The sequence below is a fragment of the Aphelocoma coerulescens genome, chromosome 10, assembly GCF_041296385.1.
Source record: "Aphelocoma coerulescens isolate FSJ_1873_10779 chromosome 10, UR_Acoe_1.0, whole genome shotgun sequence".
In the NCBI taxonomy this organism is placed as follows: Eukaryota; Metazoa; Chordata; class Aves; order Passeriformes; family Corvidae; genus Aphelocoma; species Aphelocoma coerulescens.
Genome location: NC_091024.1, coordinates 12302866 through 12322258, shown reverse-complemented (window position 1 = coordinate 12322258; position 19393 = coordinate 12302866). Strand labels below are relative to the sequence as shown.

The following is a 19393-nucleotide window of genomic DNA, read 5'->3' as shown; positions in this document are numbered from 1 at the left end:
GCGGAGGAGGCGGGAAGGGCGCGGGGGCAGCGGCCCCGCGGTGACTCCGCTCCGCGCTCTGTCCGCACCGCGTTTTGCGGCGCTCCGGCCGCGCCGGGGGCCCCCACGTGGGGCAGGGGCGGGGCCAGGAGGCGGCAGCCAATGGGCAGCGCCAGGCGCTGACAGCGCTCGTCACGTCAACAACCGGAACGCGCCCAATTAGCGGCGGGCGGGGGGGCCGGGGCACCCCCCATCCCGCACCCCGGGGGTCAGCGGGGCGCTCGCACCCCCCACGCCGGGGAACGAGGAGCGGGGCGGGATTTCGAGGCGTTTTGCCCCTTGTTTATTATTTGAGCTGCGGCGCTTCATTCTTGTCGAGAAAGCCCCGAGCCGCGGCGTTGCCGCAGAGATCGCGGCGGTGCCGCGGCCCGCCCGGCACGGCGGTGACAGATTGTTTGAGCTGGAGGAAGCGCCGGCCCGGGCTAATTACGCCGCCATGGCGGGCGGGCGGCAGGCGGGGGCTGCGCGCCGGCGGCCCCTCGTGGCTTTGATTGACAGCACCGCTCCCCCCCGCCAATAGCGTTGGCGCGGCGGCCCGCTCCGCGCTGTGATTGGCGGACGGGCGGTGAGCGGCGCGCGGCCCCACGTGGGGCGGAGGCTCCGTCTGACGCGCGGGCGAGCGGCCATTTTGTGCGCTGGGCCGGGCTCGGCCCGCCCGTGGGGCCGCGGCTGCCCCGGCCCCGCTCTCTCCGGCCCGCTGGGACCGGGGTTGCTCCTGCTCCGCTGCGGCGGGCGCGGGGTCCCCTCCGGGGACGCAGCCGGGTGCTCCCCGGGCGCGGCGGGAGCGCCTGACGTTAACGCCATTACCCGTGTTCCTCGTTAAACCCCCTCAGGCGTGAGGGGAGGCGCGGAGGGGGAGCAGCGCGGCCCTCACGACACATCAAAGGGGCCGCGCGGCCGCCGGGGGAGGCAGCGCGGCCTTGCCGCCGCCCGCCGGTGCGGGGGTTTCGTACCGAGCGTTTTCTCGGTGCGGCGGCCCGCGGAGCGGAGGCGTTACGGTGACAAAGCGCTTGTGTTTGTTTTACAGCCCAAACCGGGCCGCTGGAGCGGGGTTACGGCAGCGCCGAGCCCCAGTCACGGCCGGGCCGGGGGGCGCGGGGCGGGGCGGGGCCTGCGCGGGGCGGGGCCCGGGGTGGGCGCGGCTCGCGGCCACCCCTCCGTCAGACACAAGCTGCCATTGTGACGTCACGCCAGCAGCGCCGAATCAGCGCTCGCCGCCGCCGGCCCCACGTGGGCGCGGCGCTCCGCCATTGGCCGGCGGCGGAGAGGCCGCCCGGGTTTTGTCCCCCGCCCGCCGCCCCGCTCCGCCCGGGCGCTGTGGCGGCACCGCGTGCTCGGGCGCTGCTGCCCCGCTCCGCGCCCGCTCCGCGATGGCTCCCGGAGTTACGGCGATCCCGGCTGGACGCAGCTGAACGGCCGCCCCCGGGCGGGGGACCCGCTCGCACCTCGCATGTCCGCGGCGCCCGGGAAGTCGGATGTGTACGGCCTTCCTCCCCCTCCTCCTCTCCTCCATGGCCGTCGTGCTCCGGCGTTAGTTCCTGGCTTTGCTTCCCCTTCTCCCGGCCGCAGGAATACCGCGGGACCCTCCTCCCGCCGCCGCGTTGTTGTTGTTGTCGCCGCTGTGGCTTTTTGATCTATTTTTTTTTTTTCTTTTTTTTTTTTTCTGGGGGGGGGGTGGTGGTGGTGATTTTTCTTTATTTTTTTTTCCGCCAGCGAGTGCCGGAAGGAGGGGGGGTGAGGAAGCGGAGGCCCGCGGAGCGCGGCGGCCGGGGGGGTCGGCACCTGGCCCCGGCGCTGCGGGGCTGGGCTCGGCTCCGCGGGCGCCTCCCCGGCGGTGCGGGGCCGGGGGGGGGGAATGTGCGGGGGGGAACCGGCCGGGCCCGCTCCCCCCCACCCCCTCCGCCCTCCCTCCTCCGCCCCCAGCACGGACTTTCCTCTCGTCCCTTTGTTCAGTTCTCGGCCTCTCCGGGAGCACTCCGAGGCCGGCGGGCAGCAGCGGCAGCTCCGCACGTCGCGATCGCCGTAGCGAGGCTCGGCGCGGCTGCTTCCAGTGACCGCGCCCCAGCCCGGCCATGTACCCCCAGGGCCGGCACCCGGTGAGTCCCGGTACCCCTTCCCGACTCCCAGCCCGCACCCCCCCGCTCTCCTCCCTCCGTCTCCCCCGGTGTCCCCCCCCCCCCCCCCGCCTCCCCCCTCGCCCCCCGGTGCCCCTCCGGTAACCCCCCGCGGCCGCTTCCCGCAGGCTCCGCACCAGCCGGGCCAGCCGGGCTTCAAATTCACGGTGGCCGAGTCCTGCGACCGGATCAAGGACGAGTTCCAGTTCCTGCAGGCCCAGTACCACAGGTGAGCCCGGGGGGACCCCCGGCCGCCCCCCCCGCCCCGAGCCCCCCGTTTCTCCGGGGTCTCACCGTGCGCTCTCCCCCCCCCCCCCAGCCTCAAAGTGGAGTATGACAAGCTGGCGAACGAGAAGACCGAAATGCAGCGCCATTACGTTATGGTGAGAGACTTTAATCAGATTTCGGATCAGCCTGCAAATGTCATTAGCTGCGAGCCTGCGGACGGGGGGGACCGGGGGACCCCCCCCCGGCACGGGCAGTGCCTGCCCGGGGACCCCCGGGGCGGGGGGGCGGCGGTGCCAGGCGCTCCGGGCCCCAGACGGCTGGAAGCGCAATCCCAAGTTTCCTGTTAACCCCTTTGGAGCGCTCTTGCAGCCGTGGGGGGGTCGGGGGGGGCTGGAGCGGCGACCCTGGGCTCGGGGGGAGGTCCCTGATGCCGGTGGGGGTCCCCCGCTTGCTGCCCCCGAGGCCACCCGGGAGCCATCCCAGCTCCCCCCCCCATCCCCCCCCCGGCTCATCCTTCCCGAGGGAAATGGGCACTTTTGTTGCCTCAAAACGCTCTTTTTTTAGCTAAATTTGCATCGCGGGTCCCCCGGGTGGGCTCGTTTGGGTTTCTGATGGGTTGAGCAGGATCCAGCACCCCATTTCCCGGCGGCTCCCTGGGCTCCCAGCAGCTCCCCTGATCCCGGGGGGGGGGAACAATTCCCGCCTCTCCCCCCTCGGTGAGAAGCTGGATTTTTGGCCAGACTCCGGGCTGTACCTGTTCTGCCAGGGCTGAGCAGACGCCTGTCACCCAGCTCTGCGCCTCTTTGTTTTTCTAAGTAGCTTAGGAGGAGAAAACAGGAGTCAAAAGGAGTGTCCCCTCGTTAAGTGCCTGCCAGTTAAACCCATAAACATCTGCTTATTATAAGGTGTAATTTCCTTGGCTACCCGTGCTTTAAGCCCAGTTTTGCCCAGGATGCTTTTTGGTAATGACCTTATGCAAATACCTTCTGTGAATTGAATTCAAATTCTCCTTGGCTCTCATGTTTAATTGAATTTATTTCTATTTTTTTGTTCCTTCCTCAGTACTATGAAATGTCGTACGGTTTGAATATTGAAATGCACAAACAGGTGAGTAATTTCAAGGGGGGAAGTTGTGATTGAATTGATCTCCTGTTGCCCTTTTCCTCCACCTGAGGTAAAATCGGCCCTGATTGCACTAACTAGGGAATAAGTGCTGGAGGCAGGGATGTGACTCCAGGTGGGATCCCGTGGCCCGGCTGTTAAATTGGCAGCCGCAGGTTGATGGCACTTGGTGGGGTTATTTTGTCGATATTCATGAGGAATTTCGGTTTTAGGCAGAGTGTTTGTGCAGAGAGGTGAGAACAGCCTCTCCTCCCATGCTGGGAGGTCAGTACCTGGAATAGTGAGTTCCCAAGGCTTGGAAAACACTGATATGTGCTGCGTTCGCCTCTGGTCGTGTTGTGGGTACAACAGGGCTGTTTGTAAGGTCATCCCCTGCTCCTGGCCCTGCCGGAGCGTGAGACAGAGCAGGGAATTATCTCCAGGGCTCCCAGAGCTCACCGTGTGTTGCTCAATGTCACGGAGTTGTCTTTGCATCTGGGGAAATGAAGCAATATTTGGGGCTGGTTGGGTTGTTGTTTTTTTTGTTCCCTTCCAGTCTCCTCTAATATGTAAGTTGCCTGAAGGAAAAAATAGAGAAGGCCCCAGTAGAATGTGGTGTGCTACCTTGATAAGATTATCGGTAAAGAGCCTAAAGGCTGCGCACATGATGGTAAAACTTAAAGGAATAAAGTTATTATTGAGATTAGACCTGATTATTTGTGCTGCTGCTGCTTACTGGTTTTAGAAGGAGTTCTAATTAAGAACTTAAGGCAGATAGAAGTTGACATCAACTTTGCCGCTCGCAAATCAGCCCCATTCAACTCCAAAGTGGTTTGGCTTAATAGCGGCATCGCCCTCCTCTGAGGAGGCTCGTTGGGCGCTGATGAGATGCAAAGCAGCGTCTCTGAATGCGCCTCTCTTCTTCCCTTTGCCTTTCTGCGCTGTAGTCACGGGGCAACGAAAATAATTCCTGCTTAGTCTTCAGATTTTTATAAATATCTCCTTCCACGCAGATAATCCCGACTTCCCGCTCCGGGGCCGCTGCCCGGCCCAGGTGTCTTTGTGCGGGGGCTGCCCGGACCCCCGAGCTGGGGGAACCTTGGGCGGGTTTGTCCTGGGGTGCTCGGGAACAGCCCAAAATTCAGGATTGTGGGGTAGGCCCGGGGTGTCCTCCGCCGAGGAGGGGACGGCTTTGGGGTGTCCAGAGGGACACGGAGCCTGCAGCCGCCTCAGCAATGCCTGGGGGCTCCGGAGTGACCTGACCTTGGGGCAGAGGCTTTCCTCTCCCCACCCTCTTCCTACCTGGTCGCTCGGTGTTGGACGGCTCCGCTCGGTGCTGGGAGATGCTGGAATAACGCCCCGGGATGTTGGGCTTGTTCCCCTGCTGGAAGCTGCCGTTCCCAAGACGTGCTGAGCGTTTTTCCACCGGCCCATGGGCGCATCCCGAGGGATCGGCGGGCTTTGGCAGCGCGGGGTGAGCGCTGGGAGGTGTGGATGGAGCAGCCCCGTCCTCCGTGTGCCGTGGGGGTCTCGGGGGTGACTGAGGAGCCTCAGAATTCCCAGTTTGGTTCGGTCCCTCGCCGTCCTGGTCTTCCCCGGTGCTGGCAGCCCAGGAGGCCCAGCGTGGTCCCTGTGCTCGGTGCTGTGTGGGTGATTCCAGCGGCATCCCGCGCCTGCCCGGGCCCTTCGAGGTGACATCTGCTGCGTGCCCGCTGCCGGGAACTTGGGGAAGCTGGAGCCGTCTCGTTCTTTAATTGACAGCAACGTGGAGCAAACAAAGCAGCCCTGGCTGCGCTTCCAGGCGAAAATGGGGCGAGCAGGAGCGGCGGGCGGGGAGTGCCGGACCGCAGCGGGGGCCCGGGGAGGGCTTTCCCCCTCTTTGGGGCCGCAGCATCCCCTGAAAGGCATCCCTGGCGCAGCATCCCCCCGCCAGGCATCCCGCAAGGCATCCCGCTAATTGCGGCGTGGTCGTGCCGGCATCTGGCTGAGGGTGGCTGGTCCTGAACAAACAAGTTTATCAGCTGACCTGTTTAGCGGTTGACTTGTGTTTATCTGCACACAATCAAGTAGACTGAAGTGCTTGAATTATTCATGCAGTGTCCTGCCCTCCAGACTTGACTGCTTGTGATTACATCTGCTCCAGACAAACATTGATGGATACTTCATCTTTAAGCAAAAGGGGATTGTCTGTCTGTGGGCTTATATAACAGATTATCTCTTCCACGCTGAATATTAAGTGTGTGCATATGTGGCTGCGTGTGGGGCTGGGGGTTTTTTTGCCTTCCCCCCTCCTTTCTTCTCGTTTTGTTTCTCGTTAGGAAAAAAAATGGAGTTTCATAAACAACTCCATATGCAAGGAAATATTTAGGAAGTGACTCCCCAGTCGGTTGCAGTGAATCGCTCCTTACATCAGTCTTCCTGCTGAACTCAACTCCTTCCCCGGGCTCAGCTTTCCTAAACCCGACTCCAATCAGGAGTTTTCTTTTGAAACCTCGGCAAAACTTCTTTTTCTTTTTTTTCTTTTTTTTTTTTTTTTGTTCGGGTTAATTGATTTTTCCAAAAGAAACTTTGCTTCCCCTGTCGGCTGCGCATTGTTTCTGTGCAGATCTCCGTGGATAATTGCCGAGAGCAATAACCATTCCAAAAGGAAAACTCATTTTGCGCGGGGAAACGGGACACCTCGGAGGACAGAACCTTTGTGCTGCCTTTGATTTCTTGTTATGGCTGAGAACTCTCCACAGAAGCACTTCTTGTTTTCCTGCCTAATGCTTGGAACAAACCTAAAGCCCCCAACACTTCCAGGGAAGAGAGGCAGCTTTTTTTTTTTTTTCTGTGTGTTTCTAGAATATTCTAGGAACACAATATCCTTTCTGTCGTGCTCGTTAGCAAGGAGTGCCAGGTAATAATTTGCTAAATACTTCACAAGCCGAGTAATTTGTGAGCTGTGCTCTCAGGCCTCCCAAGGCAGAAGGGAATTCTGGACTTGGGAGGGGGTCCTGGCTGTGTTTTGGGGGTCTCAGCGAGCTGTACCCCGTTGCTGGTGGTAATTCCCTAATGAGGGGTTGTGTCCTGCCCCTCCGCACCCCCGCCCTGAATTTAATTCTCATCAGCCAGGCTCTCCACTTTGCTAATAACGATAGCAGCCACAAATAGCTTTCAACATGCCATTGACAGCCCGCTTGGAGAGAGCACTTGAAATAGTGGTAGACAGCTGAAAGTACCCATAATTGTGCGCCCGAGTGAGAACCACACTGCTCAAGGGCCTGATTTTCATGTGCTTAAAGAGACAATATCCTGGTTTCAACAAATGCTGCTGGTGCTTCATGCCTCGTGTGATTTACTCCTCCTCCTCTGCCAGGGAGGAGGGTCTGGGGGGGATCTGGAGCGCCTGGAGGGGGCTGTGGGGTGCAGACCCTTATGAAAATCACTGCGGGGTTTGTGCGGAGGGAGCTGTGCTTGGGAGAAGAGGAGGGAGTTGGGGCCTTGCGAGTGGGAGCTGTGGGATGGTGCTGGTGCTGTGTTCCTGCATCCCACGGATGGGGCTCCCATCACCTTTGGCAGCCCCACCAATGACATTTCCGGGGGTGTAGGGATGCAGTGTGCGTGTGTAGAGATGTATTTGTACTTCCCCACAGAATGGTCGCATTCCCAAGGCTGCCAGAGTTCCAGGAACGTTTGGACAACGCTCTGAGCACAGGGTGGGATTGGTGGGGTGTCTGCAGGACCTTTGATAATTCTGGTGTTCCCTTCCACCTCTGGAGATTGCTGGAGTTAATGATAGAAATATGGATGTTTTGGGGTGTTTTCCTGGAGGAGGAAGGGCAGTGCTCTGTGTTCAGCACCTTCTCTCCATCCTTCATCCTGCTGTGTAAATCCAGGAGCGAGGGCAGGCTGGACTTGGGGCTGGTGGGGCCCAAAATCTGTTCTGAGGCTCCACCTGCCATGGCCTGGTGGGATTCCCTTCCCCACTGAGAATCTGTTCCATTTGGGGGATGGGTTGAGGGGTGTGTGACACGTGCAGGGCGTTTGGGGTGTTCTCTGCAGGGCGTTTGGGGTGCTGTGGGCAGGGTCTTGGGCATGCCCTGTGCAAGGTGTTTTGGGGTGCCTGTGCAGGGCTTTTTGGGATGCTCCCTGCAGAGCAATGCCTGTGGGGCTGGTTCCTGCAGGTGGCTCCATCCTTCCAGGAACAGGGAGCCCGGGAGGGGTCTGTGTCCAGTCCTGTGCCATGCAGGGGTGCTGGGATCGGCCTGGGGGGTCACTCCAGGGCTGGGACATCCCTGCAGTCCCCATTTGCCTCATGGACATCCAAAGCTGAGACAATTTGGCACTGCCCAGAGCCCTGTCTGGGGGTGTCACCCCCACCCCCTGGATCCAGCCTGGAGCTCTGCACTCCCAGATTTTGGGTCATTTTAAGGCTGCTCTGCCTCTCCCATGACTGACATCCAGGGGGCTATTTTTAAATTCCCTCTGGCCCATCCAGGTGTAGAGATGGGAGTGCAGGGAGCTGGAGCTGCTGGGCACTGCCAGCCCCAGCTATTTAACACCGAGCCGCTGCCGCTCCGAGCCCATCCCGGCTCCCGACGGGTGCCAGGAGCAGCTCCCTGTGTCCCCAAGTGCTTCGGATGCTGCTGGTGGCTCTGGCCATTTTAAGAGCAGGTGACAGGAGCCTCGGCCGGGGCCAAGTGGTCCCAGTGTTGATTTATCACCGGTGCAGATGTTTTCTCTGGTTTCGCCCTCCCCGCCGCTGAAACCCCACCCGGGAGGTTCTGGGCAGGGAGCGGGGCAGATTCTTGGCAGGGGCACGGAGTGAGGGGGGATTAGTTGGGATTTCAGGTTCTCCCGACTCCTTGCCCTTTTTAATAACCATCAGCACCCCCCTGTGCTGGGGGGAGTATCCTGGGATTGGCTCCCGGGGGTGTTGGGGTGGGTGGGAGCCTCTCCCCGTGCCCCCCTCCGGGCGTTTTACCCGCCCTGGTCCAGGGAAGACGCAGGGCAGCGGAAGGGGATGCGGAGCTCGGCATTGCCATGGCAACCCGCGGTGGGAAAGGAGGCTTTCCTTGGCAGGAGCAGCTCGGGGGCTCCGTGGCTCTGGGCGAGGTGATGAATGAGCCCCGTGAAGGGGAAGGTTTCAGGCATGGAGCCCTCCCCTGTTCCCGGCATTCCAGAGGATCCCCATCCCTCCCGGTTAAAGTTTTAATGGGGACAACTGGAGTTTAATGTGCCGGGGAATGGGAAAAGGGAAAGTGAGCAAATATTTAAAGACGATTGAATCTCGTGTTCACAGGAAACCTCACGGTTGTAAACATAATATTTTGGACATCCAATATCTCTGTGCTTGCCGGATCCCACGTGGGAAGTCTCTTTCTGTGTGGAATGGGGAGTTTGGCTTCACATCTTGCTTGGAAGTTTTGGATTTAAAGGTGGAAGCATCACTTGTGTTGTTGGTCAGGGCCGTCTGGGGAAAACCCAGCTCCTTCCCTTCCTGCTCCATGGAATCAGCCTGGCTGGATGCTGTGTTTTTCTCAGGGTGCAGCCGAGGGAAGCTGGTGCTGGCACTGCTGTTTTCCCCTCAAACACGGATCAGATTTGTTCTAGAACCTGGGAGCTGGCCGGGCAGCACTCCCGGAGCCGCAGCCGTGCTTGCTGCATCCCAAATCCAATGGCTGGAGCTGGAGGAATAAATCTTTAATGGAGCTGGAGCTAAATATAATCTGATCGAAGCGCCAGTGCCAAAAAGCCTGGAAGGAGCTTTTCCTGTGGCTGGGCATGGCAGTGGCACCGTGGGCGGCCGGTGGCACGCGTGGTGCCAGCCCGGCTGCTCCAGCCACGGCGCCGGGGCTGAGCTTGGATTCGGCACTCGGAGCTCCCGGCCCGGTTCTGTGGGAGCAGAGGAGCTGTCGGGTGTTGTGTGAGTGTTGGGTGCTGAAAGCCTTGTGCTGGCCAGAGCCTGGCCCTGGGGACAGGGGTCACGATAGCGAAGTGTCACTGCAGCGATAGGACACAGGGAACGGCTTCCCGCTGCCAGAGGGCAGGGATAGGCGAGATAGTGGGAAGGAATCCTTCCCTGGGAGGGTGGTGGGACACTGGTTGCTATGGCTGCCCCATTCCTGGAAGTGTCCAAAGCCAGGCTGGAGCAGCCTGGGCTCCTGAAAGGTGCAGGGAGTGGAACTGGATGAGCTGTGAAGTCCCTTCCAACTGAACCATTCCAGGATTCCATGATCCCCCAGCTGCCTGCTGGATCCACACATCTTCACGCTCAGGGCCGTGACAATCCTGGTGACTTGGTGGCTGTGGCCGGGGTACCTGAGTCCAAGCCATGGTCACTTCCAACCATTCCTGCCTTGGCACGGTGTGCCAGCACGTTCCCTGCCTCTGGAATTGCTAAGAAAAGCATCAGGTGTAACCCAATCACCGGGAGTGCTTCTGGAGCAGAGGATGGCCAGGAATATTCCTGGGACTTTGCAGCCCCTGGGGGGCTCTGTGGGTACCCCTTGGAGCAGGACCCGGAGCTCTGGGGTCTGTGGGGTGGTTCCCTGCAGGGGGGTGACTCCAGGCTGGGGGAGATGAGGATTTTCCTGGTGTCTCCCTGCTTATGGTGATGCTGGGAATGTTGGTTGTGCTCACTGGGTTGTTCCTGTAGCAAGAGCAGTGTGTCCCAGCCATCCCCAGCTCCTCACAGCAAGGACTGAGTGTCCGTTGGGAATTTTCGTCCACACTGGGATATTTGGGGATTTTCCTTGAGAACAGGTGGAGCCTGGGTTGGCTGGGCTTAAAACCCAGAGGTGCTGTAGGACCTGTCCCGGGGAGCTGAGCTGTGGGATCAGGAGGGTGAAGCCTCGGGGTGGATTTGGGGTGATTTGGGAAGCACAGGGGGGCTCTGGGAGCAGGGGGTGGCTGTGGCTGTCCCGGGAAGGAGGCTCCTTGCCAGCAGGAGGCTGGAGCTCTCCCGGTTAATCACTTGTGTTATTGATAACGAGCTGCTGGGGCTGGCGGAAGGAATTTCGGGGCGTTTGATTCCGTGCCAGCGCTCGGCTCCGGCCATTGTTGTGGCGCTGGATCCTCGCGGCCGCTTGGCCGTGTTTGACTTGGAGCCGGAGCTGTTTTCACAGCTGCCTCGGCCAGGAGCAGCCGGAATTAACCCCTGGGAGCCGGGACACGGCCATCCCGCCGGGAGCGTCCCTGGAGCCGGGACACGGCCATCCCGCCGGGAGCGTCCCTGGGATGGCACCTCTCCAGGTCATCTCTGCAGGAAAGCATTATCCCCAGGGAATTGTTCCCACAGAGAGCACCTGGCAGGTGTTGGTGGGTCTGGGTTGTTTCTGGAGTGGAATGTGAGGGTGGCAGAGGGAATGCCACCCGTGGGCAGGGAGCGGAGCAGGCCCCCAGCCCTGGTGGGGACTCAGCTCCCTGCACGGGGCAGGTGGCTTTGGCTTTGCCAAGGTTTCTTTTGGAGAAACCAAACACCCACCACAGCCCTGGTGGAGATGGAGAGGGCCACCAAACCCTGGATTTCCTGGGATCCAGCCTCTCTGGAGAGCAGCAGCTGCTCCCAGGTTGAGGAGCTGTGCCTGGCTACATTTTCTTGAAGTCCGGGCTGGTGTGACACTGCCAGGGCTGGTCCAGGACACTCATCCTGGGGTGGGAAGGCCATGGAAGTGTCCCAGGGAAGCAGGGATGTGTCCCTGTGCTGGAGAGCTTGAGGGGGCTTCCAGTGCCTCTGCTGGGAGCTGCTGCTTCCACCTGCGGGGCTGAGAAGGGACAGGGAGAGGGGAGAGACCGGAGGGGATCTGTGGGATGGGAGAGGGGACAGGAGGGGATACACAGGAGGGAATCTGTGGGAGGGGATGCACAGGAGGGGATCTGTGGGATGGGACAGGGAGAGGGGATGTACGGGAGGGGATCTGTGGGATGGGACAGGGAGAGGGGATGTACAGGAGGGGATCTGTGGGATGGGACAGGGAGAGGGGATGTACGGGAGGGGATCTGTGGGATGGGACAGGGAGAGGGGATGTACGGGAGGGGATCTGTGGGATGGGATGGGAGGGGATGCACAGGAGGGGATCTGTGGGATGGAACAGGGAGAGGGGATGTACGGGAGGGGATCTGTGGGATGGGAAAGGGGACAGGAGGGGATGCACAGGAGGGGATCTGTGGGATGGGACAGGGAGAGGGGATGTACGGGAGGGGATCTGTGGCAGGGGACAGGGAGAGGGGATGTACGGGAGGGGATCTGTGGGATGGGAAAGGGAGAGGGGATGTACGGGAGGGGATCTGTGGGATGGGAAAGGGAGAGGGGATGTACGGGAGGGGATCTGTGGGATGGAACAGGGAGAGGGGATGTACGGGAGGGGATCTGTGGGATGGAACAGGGAGAGGGGATGTACGGGAGGGGATCTGTGGCAGGGGACAGGAGGGGCCAGCGCTGCTGCCAGGAAGCCTCGTGCCATCCCGTCCGTGGGAGGCTGGTGGGTGCTGACCGTTGCTTTTTCTTCTTCCCTTTTTCCAGACAGAAATTGCTAAAAGACTGAACACAATTTTAGCCCAGATCATGCCTTTTCTGTCACAAGAGGTAAGGACTTTTCCACACCCTCTTTGAGGGGATGCAGCTTCTCCTGGGGTTCCTCCTCGCAGGCAGCATTGGGTCCCTTTGGGGTCTCTGGGGGTGCGAGAAATGGGGTTTAAATCCTGCCTGTGTGCTGGAAAACCCTTGGGATGGGCGGAGCTGGGCCCTGCAGTGGCTCTGCTCGTCTGGGGGGCTGCACTGAGCCCAAAAGGCTGCAAGGGGCTCCCCCTTTTCCTGGAGGAGCTGCTGCCTCGCCCCACAGAGGTACCTCCAGGCTGCTGCAGCCAAAATAGGGGGAAAAAAATCGGGAAAAATACGCAAAATAGGGCCCAAAAGAGGGGGGACCGTGTCTGGGGAGGTCCTGTGGCTGACCTGGCCCCTCTGTCCCCACAGCACCAACAGCAGGTGGCCCAGGCTGTTGAACGTGCCAAGCAAGTGACAATGACGGAGTTGAATGCTATCATCGGGGTACGTGGACTTCCCAATCTGCCTCTCACCGTGTGTATTCCCCTTTTATTCCTATCATTTACCATATCCAGAGGCAACCCTGCGCTCAGGAGGGCAAAGAGGGCGGCTCCCAGTCCCCAGCCATCCCAAAACACCAAAACTGCCCCAACCCCACAGCTCCTGGCTGTCCCAAAACCGCAGTCCGGCACCCAGCAGGACAGGGCTGGGAGCTGCCACCTCCCTGGCAGCTCTGGGATTCCAATTGGATGTTCCCCATGGGGCTGGGGAGATTTGGGATGGGAGCCTCCCGCTGCCGCTGAGGCCAGGCTCGTCTCTGCCGGGCTGTTGGTGTGGAATGTGCTGTGCCCTTGGCGGAGTTGTTGTTCCATGCATTGACCCTTTCCCACACAGACTGAGGGGTTCTGATGGAAAATTAACAGCTTTAATTATTCCTTTAATTGCTGTCACTGTCTCAGTCCCGCAGCGAACCCCAGGACACCGGAATTCCCAATCCATGTCCTGGGCAGGTGGCTCCAGAGCTCCTCTGCCTTTGTTTCCCAGAAAATACTCACTTACAATTACTTTTATTTTTTAATAACTATTTGCACTTCTTAAACTTCAGGGATCTTTATAATCCTTTGCATTTAACTTGTTTTTCTGTCCATTTTCCTGTATTTATGGGTGTCACCAAGTGTGGGATCGTGCTCCGGGCTCCTGCAGCCTTTGGGAATGAGGAAGCAGCCGGATCCCTCGTGGCGGGGCCGGTGGCACTCGGGAAGTGCCGTAGGAATGGGAGCTGGGTTTTGGGGTGACACTGCACCCTGCCGTGCCTGGCCTCCTGCTGCTGCTCAGCCATTCCAGGTGGGCTTGGATGGAGCAGGGATGGAGCTGCTGGAAGCGGCAGCCCGGGGCCTGGGCAGCTGGAACAGATATTGGAATTCAATTAAGGGGGATGAGCGAGGCCTGCGACCCCCATTCCCGAGGTAATTGCTTCCCTGGATCACAGTGAGGCCCTGCTGTCGTTAAGCAGCCAGCCCAGCTGTTTAATCACTTCCCTGACGAACTTCCAGTGGGAATCACGGGCATCTCCTCCCGGGGTGGCTGGCCAGGGAGGGACATGGTGCTGGCAGCGGCTGATCAGTGATCCCATGGCCTTCCGTGGCTTGTCCAGGAGGGCAGAGCTCAGCCCAAAGGTGTGGAGCTGGTTTAGGTGGTGGGTCCGTGCTCCTGCACCTGCTCCAGTGCTTCCCAGAGCAGAAAATCCAGAGGATTTGGTGGTTTTTTCCTCCCCTCTGTGCACACTGTGGGTTGTTACTGCAGGGTTGCTGCTGGCAGGAGGTGGTGGTGGTTCCATGGCCTCCCATGGCTCGTAGAGACGGTTCCAGGCTCATCCCGGAGCGTGGAGCTGGTTTGGGTGGCAGCTGCAGCCCCTGAGCCCCCAAGTGCAGAGGATTTGGTGTTTTGCCCTGCCCTCAGCAGGTTGTTTCTGTAGGGCTGCTCACGTGGGCACATCCCTGGCGTGGTTTGCTCAGTGCCGGGCGTGTCCCGGTGTCCCTGGGGAGCCATCGCTGGGCGGCTCCGCTGTCCCCAGCCTGCCCCAACACCCCGGTGCAGGAGCTGCAACACCCAAACCCCCGCAGAGGGTGTGAAGCTCTTTTTTTTTGCCCCTTTTGAGGTCAAGAACCGGTAATTTTATGCATCTGGGCCATTGTCTCGCAGCTCCCGCGCTCGAGGCTTGGCTGAAATGGAGCCTTGATTTGGTTGTAGCCCTGGAAATGATTTCCCTGGAAATGATTAAACTCCGTCACTAAATTTAACGCCGGCACTGAACTGAAGTGCTGAACCATTAAATCGGGAACAAAGGCATGGAGCGTGATGGACATAATCCAATTAAAGCCACTCCGCCACCAGACACTCCTTGCCAGCCTTCCTCCCAAATTTGGAACCTCCTCCCATCTCCCCATCCCTGTCTGGCACCGCTGAGGGACCCCAGGAGCGACGGCTCGGAGGCCGCTGCCGGAGTCACCCCTGGCTGGATTTGCAGGATTGTCATCCACAGCCTCCCGGTGTCCTGGGATATCGGGAACATCACTCCCTGAGGAGCCCGATTGATGCTGGAATTCCGTGGGAGCCCCAGAGGAGCATCCTGAGGGATCTGAGGTGTGGATGGGCTCAGTTGCTCCAGGAGGGTCCGTGATCCTGGAATGCTGCTCCAAATCCTTGTGCTGTGTGTGTCACCTGCCCCCCAGGACCTGGCTCCCTGTGCAGGAGGATTTGGGGTTCCCAAGGAGCCTCCCCATCCCTGGAATGCTGCAGCAAACCCTCAGCCGGTGGTGTTCAAACACAGGGTTGGGATAGGGATGGGAGGGAAAGGACCTTTCCAGCAGAGGACACTTGGAGCAAACAGGATCTCTGTGCCACCGAGTGCCAGCTGGGGTTTGTTCCCCTCGTGGAGTCTCCAGGATGTTATTCCTGAGGGATGTGCAGCGGCTGCTCCAAGGGGGTGACACCAACATGTGGAGTGACGGGAAGGATGGTGAAAAGGCAACCTGGGAATGCCCAGCACCACCCCGGGATCTGCTCCTTGGCTCATCCTCCTCTCCTTGCCGTGGGAATGATCCAGCTGGGACGTGGATGGAGCTCTGCAGCCCTGCTTTGGGATCTTGGCTACCCCTGGGGACACAGAGATGAGGCTTCAGGACATCCCACATGGATTCTGCTCTCTGCTTCCTGCTGCCAGAGGGGAGAAAACCAAAACCACCCTGAGATGTTGTGTTGGGCCCCCAAGGATGTTGTGTCCTGGCCTTGGTTCCCAAATCCTGTGCGGGGCCGTTCCTGCAGCTCACCGAGCCCGTGGATGGATTTATCTGTTGGCAGCCTAAAAGCCAGGAAGAAATCCCAGTTTTCGGCTCCGCTGGAGCCACTCCGGGTGCTGATTCTTCTCCTCTGGGTGCTGCTGTCTCACATGGTGGGGCTGTGCTGTCCCCTGGGCTATCCCAGGGCTGGGATTCCCATCGACGTCCCGGGAATGGAGTGCTGCCATTGCATGAGGCCACATCCCTTTTTTGGGTGGAAAACTCGTGGGATGAGTTACAGCATGCAGCTGTTCTGGAAGCTGGAGATTGCTGAGGATAAAACATTGGATATTGGTGTATTCCAGGGATGGGCACCACTGGAGAGCTCCCAGGAGAGGAATGTGGGAATGGTTGGAGGCGCTGGAAAACCACGAGGGGCTGTTCTCTGGGATGGTGCTCTGCTACACAGGCCAGCCCTGCCTCTCCCTCAGATGGGTGGAAATCCCGGGAAACTGGAATGGGAAGAGCCAGGGATCTGTTCCTCTTGTTTTGGTGCCGGAGGAGTGATCCTGGCACTGCGTGGCAGGAGCTGCTGAGGCTCTGACCTTGTGCCCCTCAGCCCTAGCTCTGCTCCATGTCCTGCCTTGGGGACACTCCTGGAATGGCCATCCTGAGGATGCTTCCCATCCTGCTGGCAGAACCAGCTCCTGCTTTTTGAGGGCACAGGGATTTATGGATTTCCTGCAACAGAGGCCTAAAGGCCTTCTCCGTGTGGCCTCTGCTCCAGCTGGGATCTCAGAGCTGCCTGGAAGGAGCTGCTTTCATGGATCTCCTGTGCCTGGAACTGCGGCTCCTGCCTGAAATCTCATCCTGGATGGGGATTTCCCTCTCCATCCCACAAGGATGAGAAAGCAGCTCTGGAACGGGTGGGTGCTCCATCCTGCTGTGTCCATGGAATGGGACAGGACATCACCCCTGCTGCTGCCCAGAGTGGGCCCTTCCATCGGGAATGGGCGGGAGCTGTTCCCCCAAAACTTGGACTTGGTGTGGGGAAACTTATCATGGAATCCTGGAATGGTTTGGGTTGGAAGGACCTTAAAGCTCATCCAGTGCCACCCCTGCCATGGGCAGGGACACCTCCCTCTGTCCCAGGTGCTCCAAGCCCCTTCCAGCCGGGCCTTGGACACTTCCAGGGATCCAGGGGCACCTGGGTGCATCTTCTGCAGCTCTGGGGAAGATGTGCCAGGAGTTTTCTTGTTGGGAACACTGACGGATCCCTCCATGCCTGGGGCTGTCCATTGGGCTGGGCCTTGTGCCAGCAGCTCCTGCTGTCCATCTCTGCCCCTCGGAGTGCCCCGGAGAAACCCTGAGCCAAGCTGCTTGTGGGGACCCGGAGAGCTCTGCTGCAGCCCAGGTGTCCCCTCATTCCGGGTGTCCCCAGCCCGTGATTCCCATTGTGGTCAGATGCCCAAACGTGGCTTCCCTGGGAGTTGTGGGATGCCGCTGGAGGGGCCATGGCTGCACGCAGGAGGGTCCCAGGCAGGAGCACCAGCTCCAAACCCTCCTGGCTGGAGCAGGGGTGGCCTGGGGACTCTCGGAAGTGGCTCCTTGGATTTCAGGGGGTTTTCTTCCAAGGTTGTGTTTGAACTAGGGAATGTGTCCGGTTTTCCCTTCCTCTCCCCAGCGCTGCAGTTCAGCTTCTTCCGGCTGAACTGGAGCAGGCAGTGAATCTCCATAGCTGGATGAGTGCTGGGAGGGCTGGGATTCACTCCCAAAAAAGCCCTGGGAGCAGCTGGGGGGCTTTCTGCAATCCCAGCTGGGCTGCAGCTCCAGGGAATATGGGGGGTTATGTCCAGCCCCATGGTGGGAGTGGAGGATCCTGCAGGATTTATCCATGCCCAGTGATGTCGGAAGGGGTTGGGAGCAGAAGGATCCTGGGATGGGACCAGGACGTTGTGTGGAATTTCCTTCTCCCCATGAAGCTGCTCCTGAGCAAATGAGCAGAACTTCCCTGTCCTGAGCTGTCTGGGAGGCTCTTGAGTGCTGGAATTTTCTCTCCCTGACTGGTTTAGCAGCTGCCCTGCAGCCACAGAGTCTCTTTGCTTCCTGGGTGGGATTCCTGGATGGTTTTCTTTCCTTTTACTGCTGGAAAAGCCAAACTAACCATGTCCACAGGGATGAGTGTTCCGGGAACGCAGGGTTATCCCAGGAGGTGTGCCATGCGTGCTGTGTCCTGGGGATTGTCCCTGGACACCTCTGTCCTGCTGCTAATGGGGCTTCTCCTTGCAGGCATCCAGCGGGGCCGCTCCCGGGAGCATCACCCGGGAATGTCCCTTCCCGGCGCCGCCCCCGATCCCCGTTCCCGCGCCCCCTCCCCAGCTCACTGGTGCTTTCATTGCAGCAGCAGCAGCTCCAGGCCCAGCACCTCTCCCACGCCGCCCACGGGCCCCCGGTCCAGCTGCCGCCGCATCCCTCAGGGCTCCAGCCGCCCGGAATCCCGCCCGTCACCGGCACCAGCTCGGGGCTGCTGGCGCTCGGTGCCCTGGGCAGCCAGGCCCACCTGGCAGTCAAGGACGAGAAGAACCACCATGACCTGGACCACAGAGGTGAGAGGGGCCGCTGCTGCTGGAACTGCACAGTCCTGGGGTTCGGGTGGAAGGGAGAGAAACGTTATCCAGGGCAGGGACACCTTCTGCTGTCCCAGGGTGCTCCAGGCTGGCCTTGGGCACTTCCAGGGATCCAGGGGCAGCCACAGCTGCTCTGGGCACCCTGTGCCAGGGCCTCACACCCTCACAGGGAACAATTCCTTCCCAGCATCCCATCCATCCCTGCCCTCTGGCACTGGAAGCCATTCCCTGTGTCCTGTCCCTCCATCCCTTGTGCCCAGTCCCTCTCCAGCTCTCCCGGAGCCCCTTTAGGCCCTGGAAGGGGCTCTGAGCTCTCCCTTCTCCAGGTGAACATTCCCAGCTCTCCCAACCTGGCTCCAGAGGGGTTCCAGCCCTTGGAGCAGCTCCAGGGCCTCCTCTGGAATTGCTCCAGCAGCTCCAGGTCCCTCTGATGTTGGGGGAATGTCCTGGTACAGTCATGGCTCATTTCCCACCACCCTATCCCTCGGGTCAGCTGCATTCAGACCATGGGATTGCACTTCTAGGGATGCAGAATTCCCTGAATGATGCTCAGCCTTTGGTGGAGCCTGGCTGCAGTTCCTGGGCCCTTGTTCAGCTGTGCCTTAATGGGAAAGCAGCCTTCATCCTCCTCCTTGCCATCACCATCAGAGTCTTCCGTGCTCAGGGATCCAGTTCTGGGCACCAGGAAATGGGTGGTTTTTCCCATTATTAGGGATCCAACCATTTTTCAGAAGACCAAAGGATCTGTGATTGCAGGTGCAAGCCAGCAGTGTTCAGCATTGTCCTGGCAGATCCCCCTGTCCACCAGCACAAGAGGGTTTGGGATATTTCCCCTCCGCATTCCCATTGGCAGGGCAGGTTCCCAGAGCCTCTCCAAGCTGTTGGGCTCTGCTGGGGGATTTGGGGTGGGGAAAAAAAAAGCAGTGAGACAAAACTATTGGTAGGAGTTACCCAGTTCCATTCCTTTTCCTGCATGGATTCAGATGGCCAGAGATTCCAGGGAAGATAGGGCTGTTTGGGGACAAATTAACGGCTGAGCCACACCTTGGATGTGGAGCTGTGCACCCAGGACTGGTGAGTGGCTTCAGGAACAGGCACCTGAGGCTGCTGCCATTCCCTTTGGATTCAGGGCATTTCCAGCTGGAAAATGTTTGGCTGGATAACTCACATGGACAGGAAGGAAGGGGCAGGAACTGGATGGGAGAGATGGATGGAGGGAGATTTTAAAGCCAGACAGGGCTTGAGTTTAAGGGGTTTGAGTTAAGAGCATGAGGAGGTTCTGGGTTTATTTTTCTGATTTAAGGCTTACCCTAACTTGCTTTATTTTCCTGTCTCTTTTTTTCGGCTGTCCCCTCCCCTCTGCCCCGGCATCTCCTGAAGAGCGAGACTCAAGTGCAGTAAGTCCCATTCCTTCCTTTTGCTCCCACTTTCTGGTGGCTGCGTGGCTGAGTTTTATTTATCCTTGAAAAACCCACCTGG

At 59.7% G+C, this 19393-nt stretch overlaps 1 protein-coding gene across 12 annotated transcripts in view; it reads left to right on the top strand.

Annotated features, from left to right (window-relative positions):
* The first annotated feature begins 697 nt into the window (after positions 1-697).
* The window catches only part of TLE3 (TLE family member 3, transcriptional corepressor), a 29583-nt gene continuing 10887 nt past the window's right edge, over positions 698-19393 (top strand). For 3 of the 12 annotated variants that reach the window (XM_069026347.1, XM_069026345.1, XM_069026341.1), the window contains exons 1-9: positions 1324-1569; positions 1993-2135; positions 2282-2382; positions 2473-2536; positions 3444-3488; positions 11989-12051; positions 12439-12513; positions 17689-17893; positions 19295-19311. In XM_069026347.1, coding sequence (XP_068882448.1) covers positions 2112-2135; positions 2282-2382; positions 2473-2536; positions 3444-3488; positions 11989-12051; positions 12439-12513; positions 17689-17893; positions 19295-19311 — 594 coding nt within the window. In that variant the 5' untranslated portion in view covers positions 1324-1569; positions 1993-2111. Of the gene's footprint in view, positions 1007-1322; positions 1570-1992; positions 2136-2281; positions 2383-2472; positions 2537-3443; positions 3489-11988; positions 12052-12438; positions 12544-17688; positions 17894-19294; positions 19312-19393 lie in introns of those variants that run through there. The other 9 variants (XM_069026348.1, XM_069026346.1, XM_069026344.1 and 6 more) reach the window with 7 other exon arrangements.